A 14,745-nucleotide genomic window follows, 5' to 3' on the forward strand; every position below is an offset into this window, starting at 1 on the left:
GAACAATTAAATCTTTTTTTTTCACTTTCAGTATCCTTAGCACGAGTGTGGTGTTTTAGCAATGTAATTTCGGAGAATGCTTTCGATCTCTTGGTATAACTTACAGACTTTATGATTTGGGTCACGATATTAAGACTTGTTTGGTTATGACAGAAGCCGAGGTCTGGGAGCAGTGCTTGCCTGGGAATGGCTGGCGACAGGTGCCGACAGAAGCCTGTCGCACTCCATTGCACAGCTCTCTCTTCCCTGTTGACTTTGTTTCCAGACAGGTGATGGCAAAAACGGCCGTCAGCAGCCGCAGGGTTACCATTGATGAACTGAGGAACTGAGTCTCAGGGTTGGCCTCCCCCAGCACAGCATGAGTCCTGGGGCTTTGTCTCATTGACCATGTCTGGCACACGGGCCACCTCTAGACTGGGAGTAGAGTACAGTTTCCAAAACAGAGTGGCTGCATTGCTGTCCTAATTAGGAGAGAAGGATGCTGGTCATGACAGCTCATAATGGAGAACACAAGTTATTGAAAGTACAACCAGAACTGTTTTTGCTGCTGAAATTCAGAACCACATCTCCTACCCTAAAACAGCGTGTTCAGAATTAGAGTTCCATGGCCTGCAAAAGGAAAGGCCCCCGTGGGCACAGCTGAAGGTTGGGGACCAAACACTCTTTTACTTTGAAAACTGTAGTGTTAACAGCCTTCATAGGTCCGTACCGTTCTGGAGCATTTGCTCTGAGTCGCCCTTCGTTGGCATACAGTTCAGACTCCATTTAATCCATGTAACTGCTTTGTGAGTTCAGCACTGATGTGCTCTGTGCCCCGACTGAGACTATCTGGATTTGAACCTGTGTGCGTGATTCCCAGGTTCGCTGTCTTGTCCATGCCCCTCTGTCATCTGGTCCTTCAGTGTCCTCCTCACACCCTCATGCAGCATCTCTTTGGCTTCGGTCTCCCGAGCATGCCTGCAGTATCAGTCGCCTTCCCCATCTTTAAGGAAGGCTAAGCGTGATGGCCACAAAGAGGACTTGAACGTAATAAATTCTAATTGGCCTGCCTTCTTCCATTTTCCTTACAATAGCCAGACTGGAGTTTTAAAAAGTTTTTATCACATCGCCCTCCTGTTTTCCTTGACTTCTTGCATTTAGAACATGGTCCTGCCTGCCAGTCCTACTTGCCCTCCCAGCGCCCTCCCAGCGCCCTCCCAGCCCCCTCCCAGCCCCCTCCCAGCCCCCTCCCAGCCCCCTCCCAGCCCCCTCCCAGCCCCCTCCCAGCGCCCTCCCAGCGCCCTCCCAGCGCCCTGGGTTTCGCCCTTTGTCTAGGGCAGCGATTTTACACCTTGACCACATCCCTTCCTCTTTCAACACGGCCCTCTTCACTTTATCTCTCACTCTTATTTCTTCAGGTCTAGGCTAATTGGCACTCCCCGTACTCGGGGGCTGCCCTCCTGTCTGCCCCACTCTGTGAATCTGGGATTCAGGCTCTCACATCCTACCCCCACCTTTTTCATTTTTGATCATTTATAGTTAAACATTTATATATATAATTATTGCCCTAATGTTCCCCACAAAACCAGGAACTCATTCAAGGTGGGGATCCAATCCGTTTGGTGATTAACTCCTAAATCCTCTAGCATCTACCAGTGTCTGGGATATAATTAGGATGCAGACATCTGCTAAATTGATTAGTGCATGAATGAGTAAGCAAAGTATACACTTTAGATGCTAGCTTTTAGAGTTCCCTCTGAAGTCCTTTACTACTCCAGAATTAACCTGTGTTTTCTTCAGAGCAGTTTTGTTTTGGTGGCTTTTGGTTTGCTTAAGAGTAAGTGGATTTCTTGTATTGCAGTTCTTAGAATTTCACATGCCATACACTGCACTCTTTTTTTTTTTTTTAAACCTCTGTATCATGGGGAGGAAATAGTAAACTTCAGGCTAGACAACCCCTTTCAGTCTGACTTGGGTGTGCGTAGGAGGGAGAGGGCGGGTGCAGGCGTGGTCCCCTTCTGCCCAGTGCCACAGAATCCTGACCATCCCCAGAACACAGGCAGCCACATTTAGCCCTGTCTGCATGTCCTTGCAATTCCTGGCTGCCATCCCCCCCCCACTGGCCTTGGGAGGAGCGGCTCTCCCTGGTGACTTGTTACTTAGGGCAGTCTCCTCCAGACCTCTATGGTGGAAACTGGCAGTGTGTGGGGTCTGTGCACGCGGGCCTGGCTGACTTACTGGCCCCTGGCTGAGGGGAGATGTCCACTTCTGCCCACTTGGCATCCTCTGACTCCCACACTACCAGGTGGGTTGGGAACCTTGCCTGTCTGTGGTCAAACGCAGGCAATGCAGGTAAAATAATTTCTTTTCATTTACAGTTGGTCGTGCTCAGAGTTTGAGCTGAGTGACATTCGCCTGATCGTTTACCAGGACTGTGAGCGGCGGGGCAGGCAAGTCTTGTTCGATTCCAAAGCCGTCCTCCAGACTGAGGAGCTAGCAGCTCAGGTAAGACTGATTCGCTCTTGGCTTTTCCATTGCTGCTTCCAGCCACTTCCTTGGGCAGTCCTCTCTTGGCTCACAGCCTTGGGCTATGTTGTACTTGGCCATTGATGGTTCAGAAAAAGCCAGTGTGAGATCCGCAGCCCCTGTTCCCGTCAGGCCCGTGTGTCTTCAGTAATAAACACAGACAAAGCTTGCGAATAATCCCAGTGGGGCTCAGCAGTATGCTGTCAGTATTGCTGCAGGTGAACTTACTGGGCAGTTGCCAAGTGTGCGCATGCATGAAACAAAACGGGAAGATGGAACTCTTTAGTTCCTAAGGTGAGGAAGCGTTGGCCTGATGGGCAGTTAGTCCATCACCTGCCCAGTGTTGCTTATCGATCATGGAAGGATTACACAGCGCAGGTTAGGCAGAACTAAAGGGCTTTTACTCAGTACAGAGCTTTGAAATGCCACCACACGTTGTCATCCTCTAAAGCCTTTCCAAAGCCTCTCTGAGCAAAGCAACTCCAAGTTCCCCTTTCTTTGCAGCAGGGGTAGGAGTGGTGTGAGGTGGTATGTGACAACTGGGGCCTGTGAGGGCGGAGCAGTCCTTCTCACCTTGGAGCCGGATAGGAAATGATGAAAACACGGAGAGGAGCCTGGGTGATAATTTGGGGTGCTTCCGCATAGTACCTTCAGGCTCTTCACTCACTCTGCAGGACCACACGGTCAGTCCAGTCCTGGCGTTTGTTCTTGGCACGCCCCGCAGACTGCTGTTAACCCACGGTGTGGAGCCAAGGAAGTGAGCAGAGTCTGACATGGTCCTTGTCTCATCAGGGCCCAGGGGCTTCTTTGCTGCTCTTGATTAAGATCATTTCTGCAGGAAGGAAGTGTTTGGTTCAAGGCCGTTGAGCCAGGTGGACTCCACAGCGCTCTATGGTGGAGTTTCTGCCAGGTAGCTAATGATTCCAGTGGTTGTTGGGCTTGTTGGATAGGTGGGGGTGGGACACTTGGTGATTCACTATAGATTTTAGTGGGAGGTTTGTATCAAAAACTCAGGTGAGCTAGCACTTGACCCTGTTTGGTGGACAGGAGGAGGGCTGCTAATGGTGGTGGCAGGTGCAGGGGTAAAATTCTCACTGGTGTTCAGAAGGAACTGGAATCTTCACACTGTGGGAGCAGTGAGCCTGGGACATGGCCTTTCTTAGAAGCATCCATTTCGTTAAAAAAAGCAACTTGGCAAACCCAAAGTAAGCAGCTTACCCAAAGCCACACAAGACTCTGGTCAGCCTCTGCACCCTGCAGGTGCCGTGCCCAGTCACGACTGCTCAGCCAGAGGGTCTGTGCTGTGCTGTGCTGTGCTGTGCTGCAGCCCGAGGGTCTTGCCATCCACAGCGTGGGCCTTCATGGCACTCTCAGCCTTGCAAAGGGCTGTGTTGGCCAGACAGAAGTGGTATTAAGTAGCAACTACAGCTGAAGAGGGTGTTGAGGAAGGGCTGGATGCTCTGGAATCATCCAGAACAACTTGGAAAGCTTCTCTGCTGGAGACAGTGTTGTCGAGTGGCACATTTTGTGTATTCCTGACCTTCCCCCCCGCCCCCCTCCATTTTGGCCCTTCCTTGCCCTGCTTGGCAAGCACAAAACATCATGAGCTTGTGTGAAGCACATGACTTGCAGGCATTTGCATTAGACCCCCAGTGTGACTGTCACACTGGGGATTAGATAAGCTGCCATTGCATTCTACAAGTAAAGCTGCACAGGAAAAAAGGCAAAGATGGCTGTGAATAGAAACCGCTGCTCACAGGGGGCAGGGTAACATGGTAGAGGTGAAGGCAAAGCTGATGAGGGCATACCTTTATGTCACTGCCATCAAAACTGGCAGTGAACGCTGTTTAGGAAGGACGGAGCAGACATCCCCCATTACCTCCTGTACAGTGCGTTTTGATCACGTGCTGGGCAGGTCACGGGGCTCCTATTTTAGGCCCTGGGCCTCACCTCTCCCAAACTCAACCTCGTGATTTTTTCTTTCCTGTTGCCTTCAAAGGAATCCTGGAGGAGAGAGGTCACTGGAGACGCAAGCCTGTCCTGTACAAATCCATAGTTGTGTTACTCCAGTTTCATTTGTTTGGTCAAAATGTTGTCCTCGAAGATTTTAAAGTGTGATGTGAAATGTAGCTGATATTTCAATGACTTAGGGAAAATGACATCTGAATATTTAACCCTCCATATGCCTTTTCCCTGTTCCATCTCTTGAGCACTGCCCCTTCCTGACTCTGAGATTGCTGTTGTCATTAGAAAGCCTGGGGGAGATGCTTCTGGTTTGTAATGCAACATGGGTAGGCGAGTGTCCTCACAGGGCGCTTCCCCCTGAAAAACATGATGACAGAGCTGGGTGTGTCTAGTGATCCTTGGCCCTGCTGGTGTCTCCTAACCCAGAAACCAGAGGATGTCCTTATGCAAATGTCAGCCAGGTGCTGCCAGGGAAACGGCAGCGCCAGCAGCAGCGTCAGCAGCAGCAGCGGCATCTCCTCCCAAAGTTCCTTCGGGGGATCCCTACCGCACGCCAAGGAGCAGCTTCCAAAGTACCAGGTAAAAGCCCCCCTTACTGGGAAAGCCCACAGGAGTGGCTGTGGCTTCCTGTGCTGTTCCTTCAGGGCGTAATGCTGGCCTGAGGGGTCCACTCCAGCAGCAGGAGAGCCAGCCCTCACCAGAGGACTCCTTTCCATTTTTGTGCCAGCGCTGTCTCCACTCTCTGGCTTTCTCGCCTTTATTTAAGCTTAGCTGATAAAATAGAACATGTATGGAATGAGGAAGAAATATTGCAGATGTGGCAAATTCCCTTGCTTCCTTTGCTGTCCAGTCCAAGATAATGAAGATGTAGTTCTCTGAAGAAGAACTGAGAGTGATTCTTGGGCTGTACATGGGCATCTGGCAGCTCCCCCAACGCCAAAATAGAACTTGGCAAAGAAGGGGTGAAAGGCTTGTAGAGAGGAGGAGGAAGTGGCAAGGCGTCCCTGGAGGATGAAGCCGGGAGAGCTGCTGGCTCCTGTGGTGGGGCATTTGAGGCAATAGGGGGGAGTAGGGTCATTGCCAAACACTGCTCAGCTAAAGCAAAGGGAGGCAGGTTTTGTAAGTATTGAGGGTAGGTGGGGAATACGTGAGGTTTCATGGGGGCTGTATGTCCAACTAATTATGTTTTCAACTGATTTATAAAATCTCTATGTAGTTGTGTCTCTTCACTTTCTGGAAAAGTGAAGGCGGGAGCAGTGACCAGCAGCCACAATGCCACAGGGCTTTGCAACTTGATAGATTTGTGTCATGCATTTGTCCTCTAACTGTAGTTTGCTGTTAAAAAGGGTAGTGTTAAGGGTGGGCATGTGTCTAATAGTCAACCAAAAGACAGACTGAAGTACAGGCAGTGGGAGGCAGTGCCCTCCAACGGACAAATGTGTGGAAGTTGGGAGAAAGAGATCCTGAAGAAGAGGTTCACGGCTTCAAATATGAAGTTTGCTAAAGGCAGTTGGCAAGTGTGCACGGGAGCTAAGAGGCTGGCGGGGTCCTTGGAACAGGCACAGCGTTCGGGGTGCTGGCCATGAGCACAGCAGAGGTGAGGAAGTGGAAGGGACAGTGTCCACTCTAGGGTGACTGCAGGCAAGAGAAAGGCTGGCCAGAAGTTGGAGAAGTTGAGAACCTTGGACATATTCCTGCAAAACGTGAGAGAGAGCTGACTGTGTTGTCTTTTGGATACGTCCCAAACTCTGCTTGGAAGAGTTTGCGTTTCTGAGCAGCACTCTTACTCACGCGACTGAGTGATGACCAACTCGGATGTCTTTTTGGGAGGTAGAGAGGATCTTCATGATTTCAATTTACTTAGGCTTTAAAAATGGAGATTGATAATCTCTTTTTAAAAACTGGTATTAATGGATCCTGGGCGAACATTCTGTGTATAAAACAGGAACTATGATCATTACTAATAATTTGGGGTAAATCTAGGCAGTCACTGTTACTGGTCACGAATATCAGATGACTGATTGCAGTTTTGAGAAATAGTTGTAGTTATCCGCTAAACCAAAGAGGAAGCCAGAGAATAAGAATGATCTTGGGTTGCAATGCATGTCTCGCTGTCCCACGCGCTGACTGACTGGTTTCTGCTGTGCAGTACACAAGGCCGGCTTCAGACGTCAACATGCTAGGGGAAATGATGTTTGGCTCTGTTGCCATGAGCTACCAAGGCTCCACCTTAAAGATACACTACATGCGGTGAGTTGGACATCTTTCCGTATTACAAGTGACGAGGGGAATGGTGGTACTGATTCCTTAATTAAAAACCTGTGTTTTCCCCTTGCCCACCCCCTTTTTTTAGTTCTCCTCCACAACTGATGATCAGTAAAGTGTTCTCTGCCAGAATGGGCAGCCTCTGTGGAAGTACAAATAAGTAAGTGTGGGACTTTGCATTCCGTCTTCTCTGTGCTTGAGCTTGTTTCTAGAGGGAGCAGTCCCTAAAGGGCCAGAAGGAGTTTTTGAAACGAGACGTAGGATGAGTTGAAATCAAAATGTTGTACAGGTGGCTGTTGTCCTATGGACAGCGAATACGGAAAGGTCTTTCCCCGAGTCAAGAGCCAGCGTTGTGATGCAGTGGGCTAAACGCCACGTGCAGCGCCAGCGTCTGCCAGTGCTGGTTTTCTTCTGATTCAGCTTCCTGCTCTCACATCTGGGAAGTCAGCAGATGATGGCTCGAGTATCTGCTGCCATTTGGATAGTAGCCCAAGGGATGTTAACTGTGTGTGTGTGTGTGTGTGTGTGTGTGTGTGTGTGTGCGTGCGCTCACTCTGCCCTGCCTTTGTCACCCTGCCTTTCAAACCCATTAATTAAAATATTTTTTAGCATAAAAGGGAACAGTCTCTTTTCTAAAGAATTGAGTTAGTATCAGATACTCTCCGCTCAGTCCTCCCCTCCCATAACTAAGTACCAATGAATAAATCTTTGCTTACTCTTCAACAACGTAGTTTGAGCGTTTGACGTTGGATTGTCATGACTCAAGTTAATGTGGGGATCAGTGTTGGAGACACTGCAGGTCCTTGGGTTTACCTGAATATTTATATAATAACTCTGGTTCAGCTGGAAATCATGAAGTTTCATACTGCTCAATTATGTTCACAATTTTGATCCTTAATTTTCTTAACAACATGATGAAATAGAAAAATCTGCCTCCCTCATCTTTGGTATGAGCAATTCTAACTTTTTAAAAGTTGTGAAATACAGCCCATGTAAGAGTCATAATTTGTTCATCTTCTCCCTAAAAAAAAAAAAGTGTTGCTGATTTATTCGTAATTTTAACTCTTAGTTAACATTTAATTCTCGAAACAGATAGCGACATCTTGGGAGTCGGTGGCTGAGGCACCGTGGAGAGCCAGGTCGCGGTTCCAGGTGGAGGCGGTGCAGCCCCGTTCGGCGTTGGTTGCCGCCTCCCTAGGGTGGCAGTGGCAAGGTTGCAGTTGTTGAGTTGTGCACATTGGGCTGCTTCCAGAAAGCTTTTGGTTTTTCTTGAGCAGATTTCCCTAAAGTTCCCGATGTAATCCCCTTCGGTAGCTGTAAGACCAGACTTACTCATGAAGAAATACAACGAGTGTGACTAATGAGCTGTCGACGCGTGGAAGTCTAATAGAAACAGCTTTGTTTGCTGCTGGATATTCACTGCTTTCCCTCTCCTCTGCATCTCTGGATTTAGCTTGCAAGACAGCTTTGAATACATCAACCAAGATCCTAATTTGGGAAAAATGAACACACATCAGCATGGCCTGGGTCCTTGTCGCACTGCCAGTAACCTAGGTAAAACGGGCCCAGCGGGTTCTCTCTTTAGCACTATTATTGCTGTGGGTGTGTGTTTTGCTTTATTTGAGTTTTTGTGCTGTTCTGATATATTTTAATCTGTGTTTATTTTGTGTGTGTGTGTGTGTGTGTGCTTGGCTGTCCTGTGTGTATTGCCTCCAGGTCTCCTGCAGGCATGCTGCGGCAAGCTGCTGCAGGGGGTAGCTGAAGGTGGACCCCTCCGCCTCACCCGGAGTGCTTCTTTCTTTGCAGGTTTGTGTGGAACACCGAGTCCAGCATGACCCACACATACTAATCAAGCCTGTGCAGATTCTTGGGAGCAAAAAATCTGGCTTTTACCTCTCTAGAAATTCAAGGGGCTCTTGTGATAAGAGATATCAGTTTCAAATGCAGCCGAATGCTTGGTGTTCTGAAAATTCCACCAGCCAGCATCTGTCGTACTTGTCTCTGCTGATACCCCGGTGTCAGCTGATTTTAATCCGAAATGAGCCCTTAGCGTTTCTAAGAGGATTACTCTCTCCGATTTTTCTGGACCTCTTGTCGCTGCTGTGAATCGATTCCATTTGTCATGGTATCTTTAATCTGTCTTTTCACCTGCATCCTTAACCTGCACGAAGTTTCTCGGTGTCACTAATCAAAGCGTGGGAGATGGCACGCGTGCACTGGCTGTCTCCCTCTGACGTCAGTGCAGTTGGTAGATTCTTTACAATGGTGGTTATCTTGATATCTTGGTAAATTCTGAGAAACCAACTTGGCTAACTGGCTGTGAAATGGCTGCTGTGGTCTTGGCATGATTCACACTTTGAGGGAGGGTAGAACCATCACTACTAACAGAAGGGATTTTGTGAAATGATATTTTTCACAAAAATGCTAAGTGCTGTTGTTAAATGATACCCCAATGAAACTGACAGTGTCCCATTCTGCTCGGACTAAGGGTGAGATGCTTATATACTCATTAAAATTGTGTAAAGAAGCTTCAACAAAATGAGGAGTGTGTTGATCAGGCAGGGAACTAGCTTTCTTGTACCTTCTGAACTTAATAGTGTTTCGTCTGCCTTCAGGCTTGGTAACTACACAGCTCAGACCAACAGGTTTGCAATGGTTTGTTTTTCCAAACACATCCCAGGGCATGCATTTTCCTAAGAAACTGTACAGCAATACCACGTATATGGGTGTATATGCAAAAGACAGCAATAATACCACGTATGGGTGTATATGCAAAAGTGGAGGAAGAAATATTTGAAGTGCATTCTGTCTGCCAAGAGAGTGGAATATAAACAGAGGAGCAGTTTCTGAACTGAGAAAATGGTTTTCAAATATTTGTCTTCCTTAAGTTGTTTATAGCTATGACTGGAATGGATTACAAAGCATTTTGACATTTACTACTATTTAAACAGTATTAATTGTGAGGAAATTGGCTAGAAATATTTGCCTGGAACCGTGTGGTCATTGTACTAACTGCATGAATAGGTCGTTGTTCAAAAGAACTTTTTTTTTTTAGAGCTGAATGTCTTGAACTTTATATGCTTCAATAAGACAAGGATATACTTGGCCACTTGATTCCATTTTGTGGTTATCTTGTATGTGTTTAATTTGCCTTCTGGTTAATCTCTGTAAACTTACACCTGTCATTAGTAGCAACAGCCTTTCTTGAAAGGATTACTCCACTCGTGTTAAACTTTGGAGTGCTCAATAACGTGAATTCTTATACTTTTAGCTCACAGCACACCAGTCGATATGCCAAGCAGAGGGCAGAATGAAGACAGGGACAGTGGCATTGCTCGATCAGGTATTGATACTTTTTTTTATTATTATTGGTTTTCACTAACAGTGAGTTATCCATAATGGTGTGGAAGTTGGGAAAGTTGAGGTCAAGTAGGCATTTCCTTTCCTTTTTCTCTGAATCCCAAGATCCTGTCCCACACTAGAAGACCTTTGAAACCTTGTTGTACAGCAGCTGGGAATGACCGTATAGCCTAACCTAGTTCTATTTAACACTGATCTCATATGAACATTTCTAGGAGCAAGCTTCCTTGAGCCGGGCGTAGTGGGAGTTTTCTGACTCTGAGTCTAGAATAAAGGAAGGAAAGCAAGCACGTGCTGGATTGTGAGTGCGAGTGCTCATATATGATGTTGCTGGCACTGGCAGGTGGAGGACTAGCCTGTTGAGCCTCTGTGCTAACCCCCTAATACTTTCCTTGTGTTTCCAGTTTTCTGCATGACTCTACATTTGTTAGTTGATTTTGTGGTGGACTTTGGGTTGTAAGGGATGGGTGATGAGTTGGTGGTCTGGAAATCCAAGGCTCTGGAGGGTGTGGCTGTGCCTGCCTGCGGCCTCTACCTGGCTGATGGCTCACTGCATGCACCCTCCCCAACAGGCCGGCCTCCCAGCCAGGCTCGTGGCTGGCTGCCGGCCTCAGGGATTTTTCTTCCTGGTCATTTTTTTGGTTTGTCAAAGGGCCTTCTGTTCCTTCTGTGCTAGTAACAGTCTCCTTTACCTGCCATGTCCAACAGCTCCTCAATTATTACGTGAGATACAGTCTGCTTTTGAATCTCCCTGTTGTGTGTGAGAGATGGATGTACTTTCTATGATACTTTTTTATTTTTATAATTTTTGTCTTAAGTTACAACAATCCCCTTTGGTCAAAAATATAACTCATTGATGGAACCTGTCGTATTTCCACTTATAGCTTCTTTTGTACCCATAAAATCTGAGAAGTCCATGGGCAATGTATGAAAGTGCTAAGCCAACTGTTGTATTCTTTTTTTTTTAAAAAAAAAGATTTATTTTATTTTTATTGGAAAGGTGGATACACAGAGAAAGGAGAGACAGAGAGGAAGATCCTCCGTCCGATGATTCACTCCCCAGGCAGCTGCAATGGCTGGAGCTGAGCCAATCTGAAGCCAGGAGCCTCTTCGGGTCTCCCACATGGGTGCAGGGTCCCAAAGCCTTGGGCTGTCCTCGACTGCTTTCCCAGGCCACAGGCAGGGAGCTGGATGGGAAGCCGGGCTGCCGGGATTAGAACCGGTGCCCATATGGGATCCTGGGCATGCAAGGCAAGGACCTTAACCACTGTGCCACCACGCCGGGCCCTGTTGTATTCTTAAGATTAATATTTTGTGGTCCTCAGGAGGTTTTCCTCAATTCTTAAGGGTTTGCCAACTGAACCATGAGTTTCACCCGTTAAGTAGAAACTGGGTGTGTTGAAGAATTTGGCATCGCAGGGCTTGACCCTGATGGGACTGGCAGGGTGCTGGCTTTGTTGAGCTTGAATGTCCAGGCTAGCAGTTGAGGGGCTCACCATGAAAGCTAGGACTGAGATCATTCCAAGTCAGAACTGCTGTGGTCATGTCTGACGGAAGTTACTAAGTTTGGCTCTGTGTGGTCAGAGCTGGTTCCTTCTGCTGGGCCCCCATCTGAGCTCAGCTACCACGGTTTCCTGCCCTTCAGTAACTTCACTTTCTCTACTTGCTCATGCCTCTCCGTGGTCCAAAAACACTTCAGAGTTTGTAGACACGGATACCCGTTGTTGGAAAGAAACTCGGATTCTAGGTAACTGTTTTATAATGTATTTGACAGAATGTCACTTTGGAAAAAAGGAAATTTTGTTTGAAAGGCCAGAGTGAGTGAGGTCTCCATCTGCTGATGTACACAGCAGCTATTGCTGGGCTAGGCTGAGGTTAGCAGTCATGAAGTTCATCTGGGCTGCCCGTGTGGGTACCAGGGACCCCAGTATTTGAGCCATCTACCATCTTTCGAGGGCATTAGCAGGGAGCTGGGTCAGAAATGTGGAGGAACATGGGTTGGAATCAGCAGTTTGATTTGGGATGCATATATGGTTGTCCCAGACAGTGGCTTAACCTACTATACTGCTGCACGTGCCCCCAGATCTCCCTTTGACAGGTTCTAAATCACATCCCAAATCACCTTTTTTTCCACTGCCCCATGGAAAGTGGAAAAATCGAGAGGCCCAGTTGAAATTGAAAGCCTTTAACAGGCAGATTGCAAAGGTTTCGCCCAGCTGCAAGAGAAACTGGAAACAAAGTTAGGTAAGACTGGTTCTTTGGTAGTTGAGCTCCTGTTCCAGACAAACTTGACTTCCAGTCCTCCCAGTTGTCCAGCTGGGACAAAATAAGCAGGATAACGGAGACAGTCACCCAGCTGGGAGGAAGTGAGCAGGGTAACAGAGAACCACAGATGCTCTGGGTGGTACTTCACTCTTTCTTGCTGCCAAGGTAAATGGCCCTGTCTTGAGATACCATCCACCTAGATCCAGGAGCTGTTCTGAAATCAGCCCACGTCCAGACAAGGGTGGGTTGTATGTCTCTGTTGGAATTTGACGCTCTGTTAACATAAGAACCTTTTTGTGTTCTTCTAGTTTATTTAAGATTTCTTATCTCCCTCTGAACCTTGGTAGATTCAGGGCTTCAGTTTTGGAAGAGAATAGGCGTTTCTGGGTGGTCGAGTTAGGTCAGAACTGGTAGAGATATTAAAGATGGGAAGAATTTTTAAGATAGTTTGGTTTTGGAGTTCTGAATTCACAGACCAATTGAGAGGTCAGTACAGAGCGTTCTGGAATAAGCTTCACTCAGTTCACTCTGCTTAACCTCTTACATGTGCAAGGTGTGTCTATTACAGTTAGTGAACCAACGCTGACACCTTGCTTTGAGCTAGAGTCCATCGCTGTGCTTTCTTAACTTCCTTGGGTTTTCTGATGTCCTTTTTATGTTCAAGAGCCGTACTTTTTTGGGTCTCTTCAGGCTTCTGTGGCTGGGGAGGCTTCGCAGACTGTTTTTGATGACCTTGACTGTTTTGGGGCTCCCTGGTTAGGTATTTTACTGAGTGTCCCACTTGTGCAATGTTCCACTAAGGCTGTGGGTTTTGGGAAGGAAGTTGCAGAATGGAAGTCAGGTGCCAACGTCATCATGTGACATGAAGGGCAGCAGCTCTCATTAAGAGCGCCGGCACACAGTTCCTGTATGCGCAAGCACAAACAAAAATCAGGTCTGGGATCGCCTTAGATGAGGTTTCTTTGGGGATCCCCCAACTGAACCAATGGACTCAGAGCTTCAACCATGGAGAAAATTGCAGGGTCCATGGTCTGACCCTGGAATGCTTGTGTCAGAGCCGGGCCTCTTCAGTGGCTTAGATGAAACAGTGGACAGCATGGTCAATTGCACATGGAGGATACAATGACTCCTGTGGAGGACACCTGGTACAAGAACAGAGGACAGAACAAATCGATCAACTACCCCAGCCAAAGGTTGGCGGGAAAATGGAGACGCTATAACATGGAGTATGTCAGCCAGCAGATTCTGGAGTGAGATCATTGTGCCTAGAGTGGCAAGATCAGCAATTCAGAACTGTGGAACTATAAGCCACTCGAGCGGAGCCCTCGGAGCAGGCTCTACATCAGGGACCCGGGGATGGTTGGGAGGCTGGATATGGCTTTTCCCTTTATCTCTCCCCTTCCCCCAGATATAGGAAGGGAAAAAAAAGAATGTGATAGCAATGGTCTTACCCACTTTCTTCTAGCCCTTGACCTTTTGCACCCTGATCAACCATGTGAAGTTTATCAACAAAATAAAAATACATTTAAAAAAATTCACAGGAGACCTCTCACAGGAAACTGTAGGCCAGAAGAGAATGGAGTGACATATTTCAGATTCTAAAAGCAAAAAATTGTTGGTCCAGAATAACGTACCCAGGAAAGCTTTGCTTTGTCTTTGAAAATGAAATCAATTTCTTTCATATAAAAAAAGAAAAAAACAAACCCCACGCTGGCACAGGCCGTGGCTGCCTGACTTGGCACTGGTCAGGTCTCTCCACTGTGATGTCCACCCTTGCTGGACAGTACATCTGGAGAGAAGTTACGATGGCCCCGTGTCTGAGGAGTGGGGACTGTGCCCGCTCTCATGGGAGCGCAGATCATCAGCATCAACTGCCTGGAGTTCGGCTCATGCTTCAGTTGGGTCAGTGTGGACTCCACTCCCACAGGGGAGTGGCCACGTCCATCAAAGACCACTTCAGGCATCGCAACAGTTAGTACACAGATGTGGGTCAGCTCTGTAGGTTTCTGTTGTGTCTGAGCAGGAGAAGGACTGAAGGGCAGCCAGGGCAGCGTGGTGCAGGATGGGATAGGAGAGGGAGTGCATTAAGTGATCACACTTGGGCTGGAGGCTCTTCACAGTGCGTATGGGTGGATGGCTGCGGAAGAGGAGAGATGCCTGCAGTATTATTTTTGCCCAACTGTCTCCTGGCAAAGTGCACACCTTACAAAACCTGCTAGTTTAGATCCAAGCCTGAACCTGCCCAGAGCATTTGCTGGCGCCCTGTCTTGGCCGAGTCCCGAGGGTACTGGTGGTTTGCTATAATCACTTTTTTGTTGTTGTTTTTAAAGATTTGTAAAGGAGAATTGCACAGAAGAGAGGAAGAGTGCTTCCATCCGTGGATTC

The 14,745-nt window shown here is 47.6% G+C and overlaps 1 protein-coding gene across 5 annotated transcripts in view; it reads left to right on the plus strand.

Annotated features, from left to right (window-relative positions):
* Positions 1–14,745, plus strand: part of FNIP2 (folliculin interacting protein 2) — a 92,239-nt gene that overhangs the window by 42,927 nt on the left and 34,567 nt on the right. For 3 of the 5 annotated variants that reach the window (XM_040971335.1, XM_040971334.1, XM_040971336.1), the window contains exons 2-7: positions 2,358–2,484; positions 4,897–5,049; positions 6,620–6,720; positions 6,824–6,895; positions 8,189–8,289; positions 10,007–10,078. In XM_040971335.1, the coding sequence (XP_040827269.1) occupies positions 2,358–2,484; positions 4,897–5,049; positions 6,620–6,720; positions 6,824–6,895; positions 8,189–8,289; positions 10,007–10,078 (626 nt within the window). The other 2 variants (XM_040971333.1, XM_040971337.1) reach the window with 2 other exon arrangements.

Source organism: Ochotona curzoniae, unplaced genomic scaffold (assembly GCF_017591425.1).
Source record: "Ochotona curzoniae isolate NIBS_2020 unplaced genomic scaffold, NIBS_Ocur_1.0 contig_21, whole genome shotgun sequence".
NCBI lineage: Eukaryota > Metazoa > Chordata > Mammalia > Lagomorpha > Ochotonidae > Ochotona > Ochotona curzoniae.